The sequence below is a fragment of the Arachis stenosperma genome, chromosome 6 (assembly GCF_014773155.1).
Source record: "Arachis stenosperma cultivar V10309 chromosome 6, arast.V10309.gnm1.PFL2, whole genome shotgun sequence".
In the NCBI taxonomy this organism is placed as follows: Eukaryota; Viridiplantae; Streptophyta; class Magnoliopsida; order Fabales; family Fabaceae; genus Arachis; species Arachis stenosperma.
Window position 1 is genome coordinate 145,321,804 of NC_080382.1, and position 19,569 is coordinate 145,341,372.

General features: G+C 34.8%; 3 protein-coding genes and 1 pseudogene across 3 annotated transcripts; 2 read left to right on the top strand and 2 right to left on the bottom strand.

The window, feature by feature from the left end:
• Positions 1–656: 656 nt before the first annotated feature.
• On the top strand, positions 657–2,581 carry LOC130936482 (rust resistance kinase Lr10-like). The gene is made up of 2 exons (XM_057866555.1): positions 657–1,321; positions 1,402–2,581. The coding sequence occupies exons 1-2, from the start codon at positions 691–693 to the stop codon at positions 2,496–2,498; spliced, it is 1,728 nt and encodes a 575-aa protein (XP_057722538.1). The 5' UTR covers positions 657–690; the 3' UTR covers positions 2,499–2,581.
• Positions 2,582–8,036: 5,455 nt separating this feature from the next.
• Positions 8,037–9,912, bottom strand: LOC130934928 (rust resistance kinase Lr10-like). The gene is made up of 2 exons (XM_057864447.1): positions 9,303–9,912; positions 8,037–9,133 (listed from the first exon to the last, which is right to left on the bottom strand). The coding sequence occupies exons 1-2, from the start codon at positions 9,910–9,912 to the stop codon at positions 8,037–8,039; spliced, it is 1,707 nt and encodes a 568-aa protein (XP_057720430.1).
• Positions 9,913–10,514: 602 nt separating this feature from the next.
• LOC130934929 (LEAF RUST 10 DISEASE-RESISTANCE LOCUS RECEPTOR-LIKE PROTEIN KINASE-like 2.1) lies at positions 10,515–13,487 on the top strand (annotated as a pseudogene).
• A 1,135-nt stretch (positions 13,488–14,622) lies between these two features.
• LOC130934930 (uncharacterized) lies at positions 14,623–15,480 on the bottom strand. Its single transcript, XM_057864448.1, has one exon. The coding sequence runs from the start codon at positions 15,478–15,480 to the stop codon at positions 14,623–14,625; it is 858 nt and encodes a 285-aa protein (XP_057720431.1).
• Positions 15,481–19,569: the final 4,089 nt, after the last annotated feature.

Consider the following 19,569-nt stretch of genomic DNA (forward strand, 5'->3'; position numbering starts at 1 on the left):
TATTATTTTTATTTATTTTTTATAATTATATTTTTCTTCTCAAAATTTTTGAATAAAAAAATAAATAAATTTTCATAATTTGTTCTACTTTATTATCAAATAGAATATTCTATGATCCTTTATATTTTATTATTAGTGTCTTGTTTTGTCTTATTCTTAGAAACAAATGCAGTCTTAGTTATTAACTTAATTTTTTTAGCCTATTAATTTAACAATATATTTTATCCTATATTTTTAAATATTAATGATTAAATAATGACAAAAACAATAAATTCTAATGATCATTTAGCATTTCTCTTTGTTACAAAAAAAATAAAAAAAACAAACATACAAAAATATTAAATAATTATTATTTTTCTTTGTAAGTATCGTATATTTAAAAAAGAATAAATATCCAATAATATTTATTTAATTATCTTGTAATAAAATTTATTTATTCAATATACATATTCAAAATTAATTAAAAATAATAGAAAAATTAATCTATCCAATAAAATAAATTCTTAAAGATTTTTAAATAATAAAAATTTATTGATTAAGAAAACATCGGATCCAAAATTCTTTTAAGGGCTAATTGGAGTATTCACTCCTTACAAAATTATTAACCCATCCTACAATCAATTTTTTATCATTTTGAACTTGGTTCATTTGCAAAGCAAAGAAAACTTTGATTTCCCATTTTCATTGACCATGGTAGCATTATTATTGGTGTTGCTGCTGAATTTGAATCTGGACATGGGAATTTACCATGATGATCCCGTTCCATGTCCCGTGCGTCTCTACTGTTCGGAAGACGAAACCAATATCCTTGAGCTGCCTGCCTTTCCATCTTCAGTAAAACTCCCCGTCACTTGGATTAACTACACATTAAACATTTTACAAGTATATGATCCCAAACGCTGTTTTCCAGAACTCTTTCTCACACTCAATTATTCATCATTTTATCCTTTCCAATCGATTAAACAATCACTTTATTTCGATAGTTTTTATGATCCTCTACAGCCAACAAACTGTACTTTCTTTGATTGCTCTTCAAGCGTGCCACCAAACATCCTCAGCGGCTACTACGAGGAACAAGATCTGTTATCTTGCCCGATTCTTATGGCTTTAGATGACGACAACATCACCGAGTCCAACCTTGTATTCTGCACAAAATTGACTCGTCATGTCTTGCCAATTTCCATATGTAACATTCAGTGGAATTGGAAACCATTATACTTGGTATGGTCCACAGAAACTTTCAAGAGTGGATGCTTTGTTGCTTGCAACGTATCCAACAAGGGTACTGAACACCATGAATCCGTTCTTTTACCCCTTACAGGTAACAAACTTAAAACTTGGATTAAACACCATTATGGTATATTTACTTGGAAAGTTCAATGTGTTTATAATGTTATGCAGGTGCAACTCTCCTTGTGCTAATAGTGGGTGTCATGTATCATATATATTGCTATTATAGAAACAAAGGAGAAGATCAACAAAGAGTTGAAACTTTTTTGAAGGATTACAAAGCATTAAACCCAACAAGATTCTCTTATACTGATATCAAGAGAATTACTAAGCAGTTTAAGGACAAGTTAGGTGAAGGAGCTCATGGAGCTGTCTACAAAGGTAAATTAACTAATCAAATTCTGGTTGCCGTCAAGATTCTCAATAAAGCAGATGGAGATGGGACAGAATTCATAAATGAAGTGGGAACAATGGCCAAAATCCACCATGTCAATGTGGTTCGCTTGCTTGGCTACTGCGCCGAAGGATCTCACCGCGCTTTGGTTTATCACTTCTTCCCCAATGGTAATCTCCAGAGCTTCATTGCTCTGTCAAGTGACAAGGAAACCTTCTTTGGATGGAACAAGATGCATCAGATTGCTGTAGGCATAGCCAAAGGGATTGAATATCTTCACCAAGGCTGTGATCAAAGAATTCTGCATTTCGACATTAATCCTCGCAATGTCTTGTTAGATCAAAATTTCACTCCTAAAATTTCAGACTTTGGTTTAGCTAAGTTATGCTCAAAAAATCGAAGCACTGTGTCCATGACAGCAGCAAGGGGAACCTTAGGATACATGGCGCCTGAAGTTTTCTCTAGAAACTTCGGCAATGTGTCTTATAAATCTGATATCTACAGTTATGGAATGCTATTGCTTGAGATGGTTGGAGGAAGGAAAAATACAAATGCGAGTCAAGAAACATTTCAAGTTCTATATCCGAATTGGATACACAATTTGCTTGAAGGAGATGACACGTATATTCCAATTGACGATGATGGAGATTTTAGAATTGCAAAGAAACTTGCAATAGTGGGACTATGGTGCATCCAGTGGCACCCGGTACACCGTCCGTCCATGAAAAGTGTAGTTCAAATGCTTGAAGCAGAGGAAGATACGTTGAAAGTGCCTCCGAATCCTTTTGAATCTATAGCTGCGACTAGTTCAAGTGCAATTATTCCAGCAAAATTCTTGAATTTGGAATTGGAAGTAATTCCAGAAACTGGCTAGTTTAATTAAGTAAGAGAGTTCCTTAATAATTTAGTTTGGACTATTTAAGATTAGCTTGTATATAGGTTCTAAAATTTTGTTAATTCATGTGTTACATTATTACTTTCTCTCTTTACGCGCAAAAATATCACTGATCTAAGACCATTGAGCAGACTAAAACAATCAGCTAGGATCCAAAATAATTACAGTTCTCGCATTATTGTATCTTGAAAAGTAGAGTTATTTACGGTACTAGTTGTCCACGACTTTTACAACGCTAAGCTCAAGTAGACACTAGACAGTGAGGCCCCTATTGAATATACCCTTGTTCTTATCTTTTTAATAGAAAATCAGAAATAGAGTTGTCAATTTGGATGGCGAATGCCGGCACAAATTAATTTTAAAATTGAATTGAATTTAGTGTAATTTACCAAAACCGATTTTGGAGCTGAAATATGTGGATATAGAGTTTCCATTTTTCACCGAGTGCGAGAAATCGAATGAGAAAATTATAGGTTGATAATGAAAATACTAAATAATGTGAACAATAGATATATCAGATATTCATTTCATTAGATGTACGGATAGTTATTCTAGTATTAAGATTTAGGTGAATAATTTAAAAGTGTAGTATGTTTTTATTTGATTGGTAGTTGTTCATATTGTTTAAAAAAACCATTAGTTATCTAGCATTACCAACTGAATATATCACTTTGATCTGAAAAAAGTGCATTTTATATTCTACGAAAAAAAAAGAAAGGCTTCTCACTAACCGAAAAAAAATATCATACAAATTTCAAAAAGGTTAAAAGAAAAAAAAGGAAATCACCTAAAAAGAAAATTAGATTTTTTTATTTTTTTAATTGAGAGAATAAAACGTAATCATTTATCATATATTTTATAAGTGAAACTAAAAAAATATAAAAAAATATTAATAAATTAAAGATTATATTTTACACTGTTAATTAAAAAATTGAGGGAAGCTATTTCCTTTAAAAATAAATATTTTCAGATAAAAAATATTAAAGAATCAACAAAATTTATTATTTTTAATTATTAATTTAATTTTTATAATTTAATAATTTAATAATATATTTTTAATTCATATTTTTAAATATTAATAACTAGTTACTTTCTAAAAAAATTATGCTAACCCTCTACTGTTTCTTTTCGGATTTCACCCCCAAAGAATCACATTTTACGTGTTACAACAAATACCGGATGCCAAATGCCGGAGTTGCATAACTGTTCTATATGCTTACTTGCCAAATACTGGATATATATAAAAAAAAATGTTAGGTATCCAATTTTTTTTATAAATTAAATTTAACTAAATTAAATAATAAAATTTAAAATAGTATTAATTACAACTGATTTTTATTATATTACACCAATTTAATTAAATTTGATTGATAAAAAGACTTAAATATATAATATTATTTATAAAATATCATCTTATTTTATTTATTAATCAACAAGTTAACAAACCACTAGTCATTATATTTATGGGATGAGTTAATATCCAAAATCGTCCTTGAAAGATATCCCGATCTCCATTTTGGTCTTCGAAAGATAAAGTTAATCGAAATCGTCCCCGAAAGATACACGACTTGGTCACGTTAGTCCTTCCGTCAGTTTGTTGATGACGTGTCAGTTAAGTGCCACGTGGCATATGATGACGTGGTGGGTTAATGCCACGTGTCACGACACGATTGGTTGACGTGTCACTGCGTGTCAGATCAGTGACACGTGGCATGCCACTTGTCACTTGACATGTAAAAAAGTTATTTATAATCAAAATAGTCCTTGAAAGTTTAGACGTAAGTCATTTTCATCCCTAAAATTTTAAAAATTAATCAAATTAGTCCTTATATAATTTTTTTATTTTTTTGATAATATTAAATTTGAAATATTTTTTGATACTACTAATTTTAATAGAAATGTAATTGACAAACAAAAAATTAGTAATTATATATTTTATTCTTAAAAATTTTTTCAATAAAATTATCTCTCTTCTTTAATTCTTATCAAAATCTCTCTTATTCTTTTCTATTCTAAAACCTTTTTCTTACATTATTATATTTTGCTGGAATATATATATATATATATATATATATATATATATATATATATATATATATATATATATATATATATTATATATATATATATACTTAAAATTGAAATGTATGTATTTGTTAACCTAAACAAAGTTATATGCTCAAAATCAAAATTTATGTATGTTAACCTAAACAAAGTTATACCACTATTTTTTGTCTACTATATCTCTTTTTTTTCATTACGGTATTACTTACATATAGGATGTAATGGTAGTGATATTAAAAGAAAAATTATATCATCTATCTCAACATATGAAACACACAAAAATTTATTATGATCTTTGCATGTAGTACGCTTAAGAAGCAATTCGTTTAGCATAAATTTTGATTAACTTTGTTTAGGTTAACATACATAAATTTTGATTTTGAGCATATAACTTTGTTTAGGTTAACAAATACATACATTTCAATTTTAAGTATATATATATATATATATATTCCAGCAAAATATAATAATGTAAGAAAAAGGTTTTAGAATAGAAAAGAATAAGAGAGATTTTGAGAAGAATTAAAGGAGAGAGATAATTTTATTGAAAAATTTTTTAAGAATAAAATATATAATTACTAATTTTTTGTTTGTCAATTACATTTCTATTAAAATTAGTAGTATCAAAAAATATTTCAAATTTAATATTATCAAAAAAATATAAAAAATTATATAAGGACTAATTTGATTAATTTTTAAAACTTTAGGGATGAAAATGACTTACGTCTAAACTTTCAAGGACTATTTTGATTATAAATAACTTTTTTACATGTCAAGTGACACGTGGCATGCCACGTGTCACTGATCTGACACACAGTGACACGTCAACCAATCATGTCGTGACACGTGGCATTAACCCACCACGTCATCATATGCCACGTGGCACTTAACTGACACGTCATCAACAAACTGACGGAAGGACTAACGTGACCAAATCATGTATCTTTCGGGGACGATTTCGATTAACTTTATCTTTCGAGAAACAAAATGGAGATCGGAGTATCTTTCAGGGACGATTTTGGATATTAACTCTTCATGGGATATATGGTCATATATATGATAATCATTTCGTAATATTATATATAATTTAGAGTATAAGCTACTTAAGAAATTGTGTATAAACTTGGGATATTTTTTTATTTTATGAATTAAAGAAAGTGCTTAGTTTTCATCGACAATTTCAGACATACAAAAAAGAAGATGTTAAGTCTAAAACATTTGGTATCTAGAAGTTCAGTCGAAACTGGGTATAGAGCCAACGCAAATGCTGCTTGTGAAGTTTTTTTATACTATCTTGTGATAGTATTTCGGCCAATAATCGACCCGTTTCTAATTCTTTTTTTCTGAAAAATCCAAGCATATTGAAATAAATTATCACTTTATTAGAGAAAAGGTTGAAACAGACTTCATCAAACTAATACATGTCTCAACAAAACACCAATTGATAGACATCCTCACCAAAAACACAAGCAATATAGAAAATATCACATCTGCTTGATGTAGTACTTGTCCTTTTACTTAACATAATAAGAAACAAGATCGTTAAAAAGCTAGGTCATCAACTAGAAAAGGGTTGGTTGTACACTTGTACTTTCTTCCTCAAAACTCGAAGACGCCTAAGAATTATTTGAAAGTGAGTTTTATGGTGTCTAAATTGTTTAACTTATTTTTTAAAATAAAAAATAAAATATTTAAAATAAAAAATAAATCTTATCAAATTTATTAAATATTATTTATTTATCCTTTTTAATAACTTAGATATAATATGATAGGCACCATAGCATTCATTTTATTGTCACAACAAAAAATAGCATTCATCTTATTTGAATCATTTACTCCGGAGTGAATCTCGGAATCTCTTTGAATCACATCATTTGGATAAAATGAAGGCTTTGGAGGCATTTTAATGCTTGCGACATCTCCTTCTAACATTTTGACTACTTCATTCATTGAGGGACGATCACATGGTTTCAAACTTCCAAGGGAAAGTATGAGGAGCCAATGAAATATTTATACAATGTGTACAATGGAGGTTTATGGAGTATTAAAGATATAATTATTAGTGTTACCTTTTTCCATCAGTTGAAGCTTTTGAGATGAGTAGTATCATGACATGGTATTAGAGTGCTAGATCTGAAAGGTCAAGAGTTCGATCCTTGGTGAATCCCAAAATTAATTTAATTTTTCGGGAAGATGTTTATTCTCCCTAGTACTTGGATGGTTATTCTAGATAGTATGAAGGATGTTCATTTTATAACTTAATAGCTCATTGTACAAATAATCCATTGTCTCTCTAGCGAGATCCAACTTCCAATTGTATACACCATTGTAAAGGATGTAACCACACACATTAAAGCAGGACTATTTCTAGTAAATTGAAACTATTTAAGAAATTGATTAAGCTTCTTTAAAATTAAAAAAGTTAGTAAAGTGAGAAATAAAAGTCTAATTATCTTTAAATTAAGATATAGTAGAATCTACACATAATTGAAATTATAAATTTAACGATGATTAATTTATGATTTTATTATTTTATAATTTTCTTATTTCAGAGGATTTTTTTAAGGAATTGCCCATAAATCTAAATAATTTTTTCTCCTTTTATTTTATAGATTAAAAAACACGATCATTTGTTTTCAACATACAAAGTAGTTCAAACGTATTAAATAAGACATTTATAGGAGATAAGAATGTATATACCAGAAATATATACTTAGTAAAAGACTAGAATGTATTTACTATTTAACGACATAAAAACTCCAAAAAGATATTATAAAGAAAATTTGGTATCAATAACCTTTAAGAGAATTAAAATGACTCATCATATAAAAAATGTTAGAAAAAGTCTAGAAAACCCACTACAACATAAGCTAACTCAAGTCATTTTTTTTTTTCACAAAATCAAGTTGAAGGAAAGGCACACATGGATTTCATATATGAATGTATATATATCTCATATGTACATGCAGAAATAACGAGTATAAACCAAATCTCAATTTCAACACATGAAATCTATGCAATAGAAGAAACTCAGGAATAATAGACCTATAGACATTTTTTATGAAGTTATGTTTCTAATATGGGAAAGTATGAACAGCCAATAGAATATTTGTACAATGTGTACAATGGAGGTTTAGGAAATATTAGAGATATAATTATTAGTGTTACCTTTATCCATCAGCTGAAGCTTTTGGAATGAGTGATATCATAACATGGTATTAGAGCTCTAGTTGTTTATTATCCCTAGTATTCGGATTGTTATTATTTACACATACAAAGTAACGTAGCGTTCTAACAGGAGCTAACCCATTTTTTTTATATATTTTTGTAGGTATTTTTTACCATACACAACAAAAAATTAAAAGGTGAAAAACAACTTTCTTTGATTACAACATCACACACATGCACACACACCAAGTGCTAGTTAAATGTTTAATAATATGTTGAATCAAACTAGTCTGTTTCTGGGATTACTTCCAATTCCAAATTCAGACGTCTTGCTGGAATAATTGCACTTGAACTAGTCGCAGCTGCAGATTCAAAAGGATTCGGAGGCACTTTCAACTTGCTTTCCTCTCCTTCAAGCATTTGAACTACACTTTTCATGGACGGACGGTGAACCGGGTGCCACTGGATGCACCATAGTCCCACTATTGCCAGTTTCTTTGCAATTCTAAAATCTCCATCATCATCAATAGGAATATATGTATCATCTCCTTCAAGCAAATTATGTATCCAATTGGGATATAGAACTTGGAATGTTTCTTGACTCGCATTTGTATTTTTTCTTCCTCCAACCATCTCAAGCAATAACATCCCATAACTGTAGATATCTGATTTGTAAGATACATTGCCGAAATTTCTAGAGAAAACTTCAGGCGCCATGTAGCCTAAGGTTCCCCTAGCTGCAGTCATGGATACTGTACTTCGATTTTTCGAGCATAACTTAGCTAAGCCGAAGTCTGAAATTTTTGGAGTGAAACTTTCATCTATCAGGACATTGTAAGGATTAATATCAAAATGCAGAATTCTTTGATCACAGCCTTGGTGAAGATATTCAATCCCTTTGGCTATGCCGAGAGCAATCTGATGCAACTTGTTCCATCCGAGAAAGCTTTCCTTGTCGCTGGACGAAGCAATGAAGGTCTGGAGATTACCATTGGGGAAGAAGTGATAAACTAAAGCGCGGTGAGATCCATCAGCACAATATCCAAGCAAGCGAACCACATTGACATGGTGAATTTTGGCCATAGTTCCTACTTCATTTATGAACTCTGTCCCATCTCCGTCTGCATTATTGAGAATCTTGACAGCAACAAGAATTTGATTGGACAATTTACCTTTGTAGACAGCTCCATGAGCTCCTTCACCTAACTTGTCCTTAAACTGCTTAGTAATTCTCTTGATATCAGCATAAGAGAATCTGGTTGGGTTTAATGCGTCATAGTCCTTCAAAAAAGTTTGAACTCTTTGTTGATCTTCCCCTTTGTTTCTATAATAGCAATATATATAATACAAGGCAGCCAGTGTTGAGAACAGGAGAGCTGCACCTGCATGCCATTATAAACAAAATTCAATTTTGTAATACTAATACAATATTTTTGGGATAGGCATAGTTCTTGGCAATATACAATAGGGCAGAGTCCCTTGCTTACTCTATCTATTCAAACATAAATGATATTCTATGAAGATAAAATAATAGTAATAGTATTGTCTCACCTATAACGGGTAAAATAATGGATTCATAGTATTGTGTCCCCTTGGGCATGTTGCAACCAACGAAGCATCCACTATGGAAATTCGTTTCCGACCACACCAAGTAGAATGAAAAATCCCTTATAAATTCGGCGTGCATTGGCAGAACCTGATGGGACAGTTTTCTGCAGCGCACAAGATTCGTGCTGACAATGCCGTCGTCATCGTCGGCCGCTTGAATCCGGCAAGGTAACGTGGTGTACTCACTATTTGAAGGACAATGGAAGAAAGTAATGTTGGTGGGTTTAAGTGGGTAGTTTTCATCATAACCAGGGGCAGAGTAACCAAAATCTTTTCGAATGAATCGGAAAGGATAGAATGATGAATAATTGAGTTTGAGAAAGAGTTCCGACAAACAGATTCCGGCAGCATACACTTCTAGTGTTTTGGATTTGAAATTAATGTGACGGACGGGGAGTTTTACCGAGGATGAAACTCCAGGGAGCTCAAGAATATTGGTTTCGTTTTTTGTACAGTACAGACGAACGGGACATTGAACAGGGTCACGGTGGCTAATTCCGATGTTGATGAGATTGAAATTGAGAAGCAGAAGCAGGATGAATAATGCTTCCATGGTCACTGTGGCAACTGGCAAGGAAGAATGTGAGTTTGAGAAATTACTTGAATGTTTCTTTCCTTGGTTTTTGTATGTGTGAACTCATTGACTAATATAAAGTTTACTCTAACATTAAATGGTTGGAATTGAACACGTTACCGACGTGCTTATGCATTGGTTTCCAAGTCAATGGCAAAGAGGATTTTTCAAAAGTAGTTAGCTCATTGCCACTGAATACATGCTTGAAAATGGCATGAGTTTGAATTGTTTACCCCAAAAATCTATTAGATGTTGATCCTCACTTCATAGTTGACTCTAATTTGAATTAATGTCTACGCCAAAAACAACTGCTTTAGCTATACAATACTATTTGTATTCCTCTGAATTAAAAAAATATAGGCTCTGAAATTCCAATTCATAATTTTCTGTATATGTTTTTCCAAATCTCATCCCAGAATATTCTTACCAAGCATTCTTTGATTTAACAAAAAAAAAAAAGCGCTTTTAAACAATCGATTTCACAAATAACTTCACAGAAGTCTCAATCTAAAAGTAAACCTCTCCAAATCAATATTAAAACAGTTTGGTCCTCACCGCAAGTTGCTAATTCATGATCAGTGATGAGCAGTAGGAAAGATTTCTGCTTCTCCCGCTTAAAGCTGCTGCTCCTGATTGTTACAGTTGCAGTAGCTGCTGATCATAACAGAACATGTACGCCCTCCGCATGCGGCAAAGTCACCACCATAACACATCCTTTCCGGCTGAGGGGCGACCCTGCAAGCTGTGGCGACCGGAGGTACGAGTTGTCTTGCGAGAATAACATCACCCTCTTATATCTTTTTCCCGGTAAAACCTACCATGTTCAGGCAATAAACTACAACAACTTCACGATCCGGCTTCTAGATCCAGCCATCTCAGAGAATGACTGTTCTACCCTTCCTCGCTATTCTTTATCCTTAACCAATTTCAGTACCTTTGGGGATGACTATTATTACAAAACAGTCGCCGAAGTCGGCACCGGAAAATACGAATTCCTTCAAGAACGAGTCTCCTTAAATGGCTCCACACCGGAGGAGAACGCAGTGAGAATGTTCGAGCACGTGGTGTTCTTGAACTGCACCAATCCGGTGAGGGACGATCCACGATACGTGAACACTGCTCCTTGCATTAAACAAGGCGGTAATAATGTTTATGCTGTTCTTGGAGACTTGGCGGTGGTTGAATTAAGAGATGATTGCCGTGTGAAGCTGATTGCAGCCTCATCGTTTCTTGTTCCACCGAGATTATATTATGATGATTCAGTGTTCATCGAACAGAACTTGGCATACTCTGAAATCCATAAGAAACTCAGTTACGGATTTGAACTTTCGTGGATGTATGAGTTTGCTTGTGAAGATAAATGCGGGATGAAGAATTTTTGCGTATTCAACGAAATCACTCAGAACATCACCTGTGGGGATCCGGATAATCCCGTCTGTGATTACACTTCACTGCTGAACTACAAATGTGGTAAGAAAATTAAAGTTGCAGATCTATCTATCACTGTTGTCTGATTATTTTCAAAATTAGAGAGCTAATAGATTTTTTAATTACTGTGATTTAGGAAACGTGTCAAAGCTACAAATAATTGCACAAGGTATGAATTTTATCCCTTAAGGCGACTACTTTTTGTACACTCATTGTAGATGTTAGAGTTTTTGAACAAGTGGGAGATTACAAACAGAACAATACAGAGCAAAAATCAGACCTAGATATGAATGAGAGGAGGAAGCAAGAGTTGGAAACTTTAAGTATAAAAGTTACAAATCTTGTTTGATGTCAAATTTAGGTGTCAAATGTGGAAACATGTGATATCTATATTAGTTTTTTTATTGCCTTCACCATGTTGCTAACTTTTCACTGATTCTTTTCGACAGATTTTGCATACGGAATTTTGAAAGGTAAGTTCTCATTCCTTACTATTTATGTACAATTGCATGGTGTAATTTTCCTATTTGTTTGGCATAAGTGTCATGAGGAGTATAAGAGAGATTTTAGTTATTTTAGTTAACACTAAGAAAGCCTATTAGTAATATTAAATCATTTATAACTTGGGTTGGACTAGGTAAACAAATGAGGCAAATGATGAATTATCTTTTAAAGACTAATTTGTCAAACTTGTATTCTAGTCTTGTATGTTCTAAGACTCAAATGTCTTTATTCTTTTTACATCTACATATATTATATGTCAAATAATAAATTCCTTGTACATACTTTGAATAAAGTTTTATATGTGTTCGTTAGCAGCAAATATATTTGGATTGATCCATATTCTTATAATTACACAGGACTTCGCAAAGTGGTCAACATGGATAGTGGTGAACACTTCTCTAAAAGAGATGTAATACCTGTTGTTAAGGTTGGATTATTCATGGGATTGTTTCTGATGTCATACATAATCCTCAAATACTCAATAGGTGTCATGTTTTTCTTTGCATTGTTGATCTACACGTTTCGACGAAGGCATATATCAATCTATGAAATATTGAGGATTTTCTACAAGGAAACACTCTCATGCCAATAAGATATTCATACAAAGAGATAAAGAAGATGACGAGAGGTTTTAAGGAAAAGCTCGGAGAAGGAGGATTTGGTGCAGTGTACAAAGGAAAACTACAAAGTGGGCCTTTTGTAGCCATAAAAATGTTGGGTAAAGCCAAAGCTAATGGCCAAGAATTTATCAGTGAAGTTGCTACCATTGGTAGAATACACCATGCAAATGTAGTAAGGTTGATTGGATTTTGTGTCGAGGGTTCAAAACGTGCTCTTATATATGAATTCATGCCAAATGGTTCACTGGATAAAATATATTTTCCAAAGAAGAAAGTGTATCTCTAACTTCCCAAAAGATGTTTGAGATATCTCTCGGAGTGGCACGCGGTATGGCTTATTTGCATGAAGGTTGTGACATGCAAATTTTGCATTTTGATATCAAGCCTCACAACATTCTTCTTGACGAGAATTTCATTCCTAAGGTCTCAGACTTTGGCCTCGCAAAACTATATCCTCTTGATAATAGTATTGTATCTTTGACGGCAGCAAGAGGAACGATTGGTTACATGGCCCCAGAACTGTTTTATCAAAATATTGGAGCAGTATCTTACAAGGCTGATGTCTATAGCTTTGGAATGCTTTTGATGGAAATAGCAAGTCAAAGAAGAAATTCGAATCCACATGCAGAGCATTCAAGTCAACTTTATTTTCCATTTTGGATATATGATCAGTTGGCTGCTGAGGAAAATGATGAGATTGAGATGGAAACTTTTGTGCATGAAGAAAGGAGTGAATTAGCAAAAAAGATGTTTATAATTGCATTGTGGTGCATACAACTGAAACCAAGTGATCGTCCCTCAATGAATAAAGTAGTGGAAATGTTAGAAGGAGATGTTGCAAGTATTGAAATGCCTCCAAAACCTTCATATTGTCCAAATGATGTGATTCAAAGAGATTCCGAAGTTGACTCATCAGGAGTAGATGCTTCAAATAATTCATATGTATCTTCAAGTTTTGAGGAGGAAAGTACATCCAATCCCTCGTTAAAGTTTTCTGCTTGATGACCAACATGGTTTACTTCTTTACAATCTTGTTTCTTAGTTATTAAGTAAAAGGACGAGTAAAGAGTAAAATTTTTAATGAAGTTGTACGTGTGTATGTGTGTGTTTGTTTAGTCAACATTATTCATTAATCAGAATTGTAAATCCAATATAATTATCATACATACATACAGCAATAAAGAGAACAAACCAAACTTACAATTATAACCAATGAAGATTATCCAACAAAAGAAACTCCAGCTCCGGACATTTTTACCCAAGTTGGATTTCCAATTATATATTGTAAGCCTTTGCTAACTTTTTACCCAATTCTCAACTTTTTAGTGCTGTTACTTGATCATATTATCATCATATCTTAGAATATGGTTTAATTTTCTATATACATTTAATTTTGAAAGATGACTTTAATTTAGAAAAAAGTCTAGGGACAACAACTTTTGTGTTTTGTGGTCAGTACTTAACCATCAAAAGAAAAATAAATGATCTTCTACTATTGGATGTAATTTCATACCATTAAAAATATTATTGCTGGCCAATTGATGGTTATTACAAAACACAAAAATTACTGACCCCTAACATTTCTCTTAATTTAGATGTATTCATAATTTATTTTATGTGTACTTATATAATTTAAATGTATTGTGAAAATTTAATATAATGTCCTTGTGTTCAGAGCACATTCAAAAATAAATAAGTCTGTAACATATCTAAAATAACATAATAACACCTAAAATACTTTTTAAACACATTTAAAATCTGTTTGAATTCATCTAATACAAGTATCATTAAATATTTAAGCAACACCCACAATAAAAAATTCTATGTTTAAAAAAAAATATTTTTTCTTTTTACTTTTTGTTTTCGTTTTTTTTGCTTCCAGATTAAAAACATCGTATGCTTTTTGCAAAATTCTTCATTGTTTTTGTTTTCTTTGTTTCTTAGATTAAATGGTTTAGTATTTTTTTTAAAAGTTATAATTTCAAAAATTTTAATTAAATTCAATTTAAAATAATTGATATTTTAAAGTTTTGAAATTAATGTTTTGAATGTTAAAAGATAATTATTTTTGCCGATTGTAATTGGATACACGTGTAAAATTAGTGCATCAAATTTTTTTTTTATATGGAAATAATGTTTAGAGTTTAATTTTCTTACCGCATTCATTGAACGTTATTGGAGTGAAACAGCGATTCCCTCGGCAAGTGATGAGATTTGGAGAGGCTTCGTTGAAGAAGCAAGAACTCAGCTGGCCACAGGCAGATGAACAAGCACCGCCGATCATCCAAGAAAGATGAAATCCGTAACTGAGTTTTCTATGGATTTCAGCGTATGACAAGTTTTGGTAGATGAAGAATGAATCCTCCCACGATCTCGGTGGAACAACAAGAAAGGATGAGGCAGCAACCATCTTCACACGGCACTCATCTCTTAGTTCACCCACGTCCATGTCTCCAAGAACAGCATAAACATTGCCTCCTTCTTTAACGCAAGGGGCAGCATCCACGAATCGTGGATAATCCCTGATCGGATAGCTGCAGTTCAAAAAGATCACGTTCTCGAACATTCTTACTACATCATAACGAGTTCGTTCTTGAATAGTTCCATATGGTTCACTGTATTTGGGGATATCCATGTAGCCATAGCTGTCACTGAAATTTCTAGCGGACAAAGAATATCGGGGAAGGGTGGAGCAGTCATTCCCTGAGTCTGAGATGGCGGGATCTACAAGCCGGATCGTGAAGTTATTGTAGTTTATTGCCTGCAGTTGGTAGCTTATACCGGGGAAAAGATATAACAGCGTCCTGTTATTCTCACAAGACAACTCGTACCTGGAATCCCCACAGCTTGCGGGATCATCCTTGAGCCGGAAAGGATGTTTTATGTTGGTGATTTTGCCGCAAGAGGAAGGCCTACATGCTCCTCCATTGCAACAAGTTTGAAAGAGCAACTGTAAGAGTAGTAGTGAACACCACGAGCCTTTCCCTCTGCTCATCTAGGAATGCCTAAATGAAAACGGAAATCTACTTTGTTCAACACTATGGTGGATTATTTTGGGATAAACAATTAAGACTCCGTTAAAGTTTAACTTTAATTGAAGACAAATGTTGATTACATTAGAATTTATTATTTTTGGCATTAGTACTTGTTACGATGGGTAACCGGAGATTAATAAGATAGATGGCTTTGGTTGGCCCAATCGTCCGCGGATGGTGGCTTCCGAGCTGGTTTGCACATTGGAACCTCCTTCCGACTTGTGCTCGTGAGTGAATGGGGGGTGGTACCTGCAAAGACACTCCGATACCTAAGTTAGCAAGGGTTTGAGCAGGTCTAGAGAGTATTGGGCTTAGAGATACCTGAGGAGTGTCAGTGTACTTATAGTGGTGAGCCAATAACCACCGTTGGAGTAGTGCCGTATCTTTAAGATGTTAACCGTCCCATTATCTTAGGGAGGTTAAGATATGGCTTTATGAAGCGGTTAGAGAGATTTTAGGGGCGGTTACTCATTTGAATGAGTGCTTATCTGCCAGCTAATCTCATATCCGACTTCTTTAGAGCAAGTCGTAGTGAATACCGACTTCTTATGTGAAGGTCGGTGCTTAGCAAGGCTTAATCTATTGGATTAGGCCTTTTAGTTGGATCTGGGCCCTTAACATTGGGCCAGGGTATGAACAGTGCCCCTACTTGAGCCCAAGATCTCTTTAAGGCTTGGGTTCAAGTATTTAACTCGGGTTCGTAGCCGACTTTCACGGGTTTTGAAACCGACGTGATTTTCGCGACCTTTTGTTTTGACAGTTACATCAATTCAAGCGTCGTGTCCGTTGGGGAAGCATTTAGGGATTGAGGGCTTTGGTAACGGTGCAATCTCATTAATGACTGCTTCGCTTTTACCATTATGCCCCTTAGTATGTTTATAAATACTTTCCCTCTCTTTCCTTCTTCCGTTTCTGCAATCTTTCAAACTTCTTTTCTCCTTGTTCGTGCTGTATTCTTGTGCTTGAAGATTTCTGCTTTTCCCAACCTTCATTTCTCGGATAAAGGTTAGTGTTCATTTTTTCCTGTCATGCCTTTATGTTTGCACGCTTTTGGTTTTTGTGGGTGGATAGGTTGGTCTGTAGATTCCGGTTTCGCATCCCTCCCCTTTAGGGACCGTGTTTTTTTATTTTCTTTTCCCTTTTTCTTTTTGTAGGTTTCTGTCACCTTTCATTATATAAAGAAAAATGGCCTCTGTAGATGTTCTTTCTCAGTGGGTTGATGACACTGTCCTTGGGGAGGAACCCTTGGTCGATGCTGAGTTTATCACTCATCTTCGTACTCATCACAGGCTTTGTACTTCGGAGGAGGACGAGCCAAAATATGAGTTGATAGTCCCGAGTCCAGAGGACCGGGTTTGTTTTGGGAGGGCCGATGAGGCGGCTCCTCATTTTTTCTTTATGTATGAATGTATGATCACCCGCTTGGGTGTTTTTCTTCCTTTTTCGGATTTTGAAATATCTGTCTTGCACCACTGTCGAGTTGCACCTACCCAACTTCACCCTAATTCTTGGGGTTTTCTGAAAATCTATCAGTTTGTTAGCCACGCTTTGGACTTTCCGACCTCTTTGAGGATTTTCTTTTATCTCTTTCATATGACTAAGCCCTTTAGTGGGCTAAATAACAAACAACAATGGGTGTCTTTTTGAGCCATACAAGGTCGGAGAATTTTCACCCTTTTTGACGAATCCTTTCACGATTTCAAAAATTATTTCTTCAAAGTGCAAGCTGTAGAGGGTCACCACCCCTTTTTCCTGGATGAGCATTCCTCCCCTCGCTTTCCCCTTTATTGGTTGGCGGCCTCCCCTTGTGAGAAGTATGGTCTAGATGACCTTGACGAGGTGGAGGCGGCTATTGTGGGGTTTTTCCGAGAAGCGTGGGGGAGGGCCCCGTATTTAGATACGAGGAAATTTCTCCAGGGGACACCGACTTTTATTCGGTCACAACTAGGTAGTGCATGCATCCCTCATTTCCGACTTGTTTCTGCCGGTTTGAGTTTTACCGACTTGTAACTTTTGCTAGTTGTTTCTTTTGTAGATATGGCAAGGAAGAATGCTCAGGAATCTTACCAAAGAGTTCAGGAGGCTAAGGCAAAGTCCCGGGCCAGGTCTGGTGGTGCCAGGGCGATCGCCTCTCCTCCTCCTCCTCCTCCTCCTCCTAAGAACGTGGGTACTCCCTCTCAGCCCATTATAATTTCCTCTTCAACTTTGTCCCGGCCACTCCCTTCTGCCCAACTTCTTTCCGAGCCAGAGAAGAAGAAGCGCAAGACTTCAGAGTCTGGCTCTTCTTTTGATGGTGGGGTTAAGGCGGATGCTCTTGCATTCGTCCGAAAGAACATCTATCCTTATATAAGTATGGATGATGTTTCTGTTCGAAACCACCTCACCACCATGGCCGAGGAGAGTTTTAGGGCAGCAGGTGTTTGTGGCAAACTTTTAGATCTTTTTGAGAAGACTCCCCTCAGCTCTTTGGGGATAACCTCGAAGGTTGAGGAGTTGGAGGGGAGGCTTCTTGCTTTCCAAGACCAAGAGAGGGAGTTAAAGGAGGAGGTGGCTAAGTTGAGGGAGGAGAGGATTTGCTGCGGGCCCAATGTACTATGGAGGCAAATTTGAGGAAGACAGCATAGGATAGTTACCAAAGTTTATTTCAGGATCTTGTGGCTGTGAGGAAGGATTTGCTGAATTCTCGGAACGCGTACGCCGAGTTGGAGGACTCTATTGCTGATGGTGCCGAGGAGTCTTGGAGAATTTTCCTGGAGCAAGTCAGAGTTATCGCTCCCGACTTGGACCTTTCTCCTTTACACCCTGATAAAGTCGTCATTGATGGTGCTATCGTGGATCCTCCTGCCCCCGAGGTTGTTTCTGAGTCAGATTTGAAGACTCGGGGGCAGAGGATTATCGAGTCTCCTCCTCGTCCCAAAGACGCTCCGAGTTCTTCAGTTGTTCCTCCGACTTCCTCTTCAGCTTCTCTTCCTGGTCCTGGTGGTGCTCCTCCTGGCTCTGGTGGTGGTGATCCGTCTACTCCTCTGCAGAAGTAACTTATTTTTTTATGGCTATATGGGGGCTCGGCCTGTGAGTCCCCCCTTTTTAAAACTTATTTACATGTTGTTTGGTGATGCTTGAACAATCTCTTTTGGCCTTTTAAGGCCGTTAACAAAATATTTTGGCAAGTGCCCTTTTTGAATAAGGGTTTTAGATTAGCAAAATAAATACCCTTTTTTGGATAAGGGTTTAAGTTACCTTGTGCGTGTATGCTTTTCTACTTTTCTGAATTCCCCTTGACTTTTTCTTGAAAACCTTTCTTTTTGGCTTGTTTGTTTTTCGGAGCTTTTCGTTTAAGGACTTTTGGGGCATCCTTTAAACTTCTTCCTAGGTTTTCCTATCTCTTTTTGTTATTCCTCATAATCAACTTTTGTTTTAGCGAGTTCCTATGACTTAGGTTATTTTTTGCGATGCGTTTTTCTTCTACTCGGTTCTACACTCCGATTTATGGATCGGTGTGTTCTCGAGCTTTCCTACTCGGAATATTGTTCCGACTTATGAGTCAGATTTGTTTCCGAGTTTTCACGATCGACTCATATAACCTCTTTACACCGACTTGTACCTCGTCGTTTTATCCTGACGACCATCTAGGTCGGTTCATGGGATTTTCACGCTTTGTCGAGCTTAAGTCGGCGCGTTTCGTAGAAAGACTTAGAAAAATAAAGAAGGATATTATAAGAGATATTATGAATGAAAAAGATCTTTATTGATTGGGGAGGTACCTTCTTTTGCTACTAAGGGTCTTAATAGCCTATTTTCCCTTAGTCTCTACTATGATGCCTCGTTAAAAACCCTTCTCCAGAAAAAACCCTTTTGGGAAAAAATCATGAAGTTGGGAAAAGAGTACATCAGGGAGTAGAGTTCGCTTTTAACTGTAGTACCTTTTCATGTTACAAGCATGCCACGACCTTGGTAGCTCAGTGCCGTTCAGGTCGGTTACTTTATAATAACCTTTTCCTAAAACTTCATTGACTTTGTATGGTCCCTTCCAATTTGCGGCGAGCTTTCCT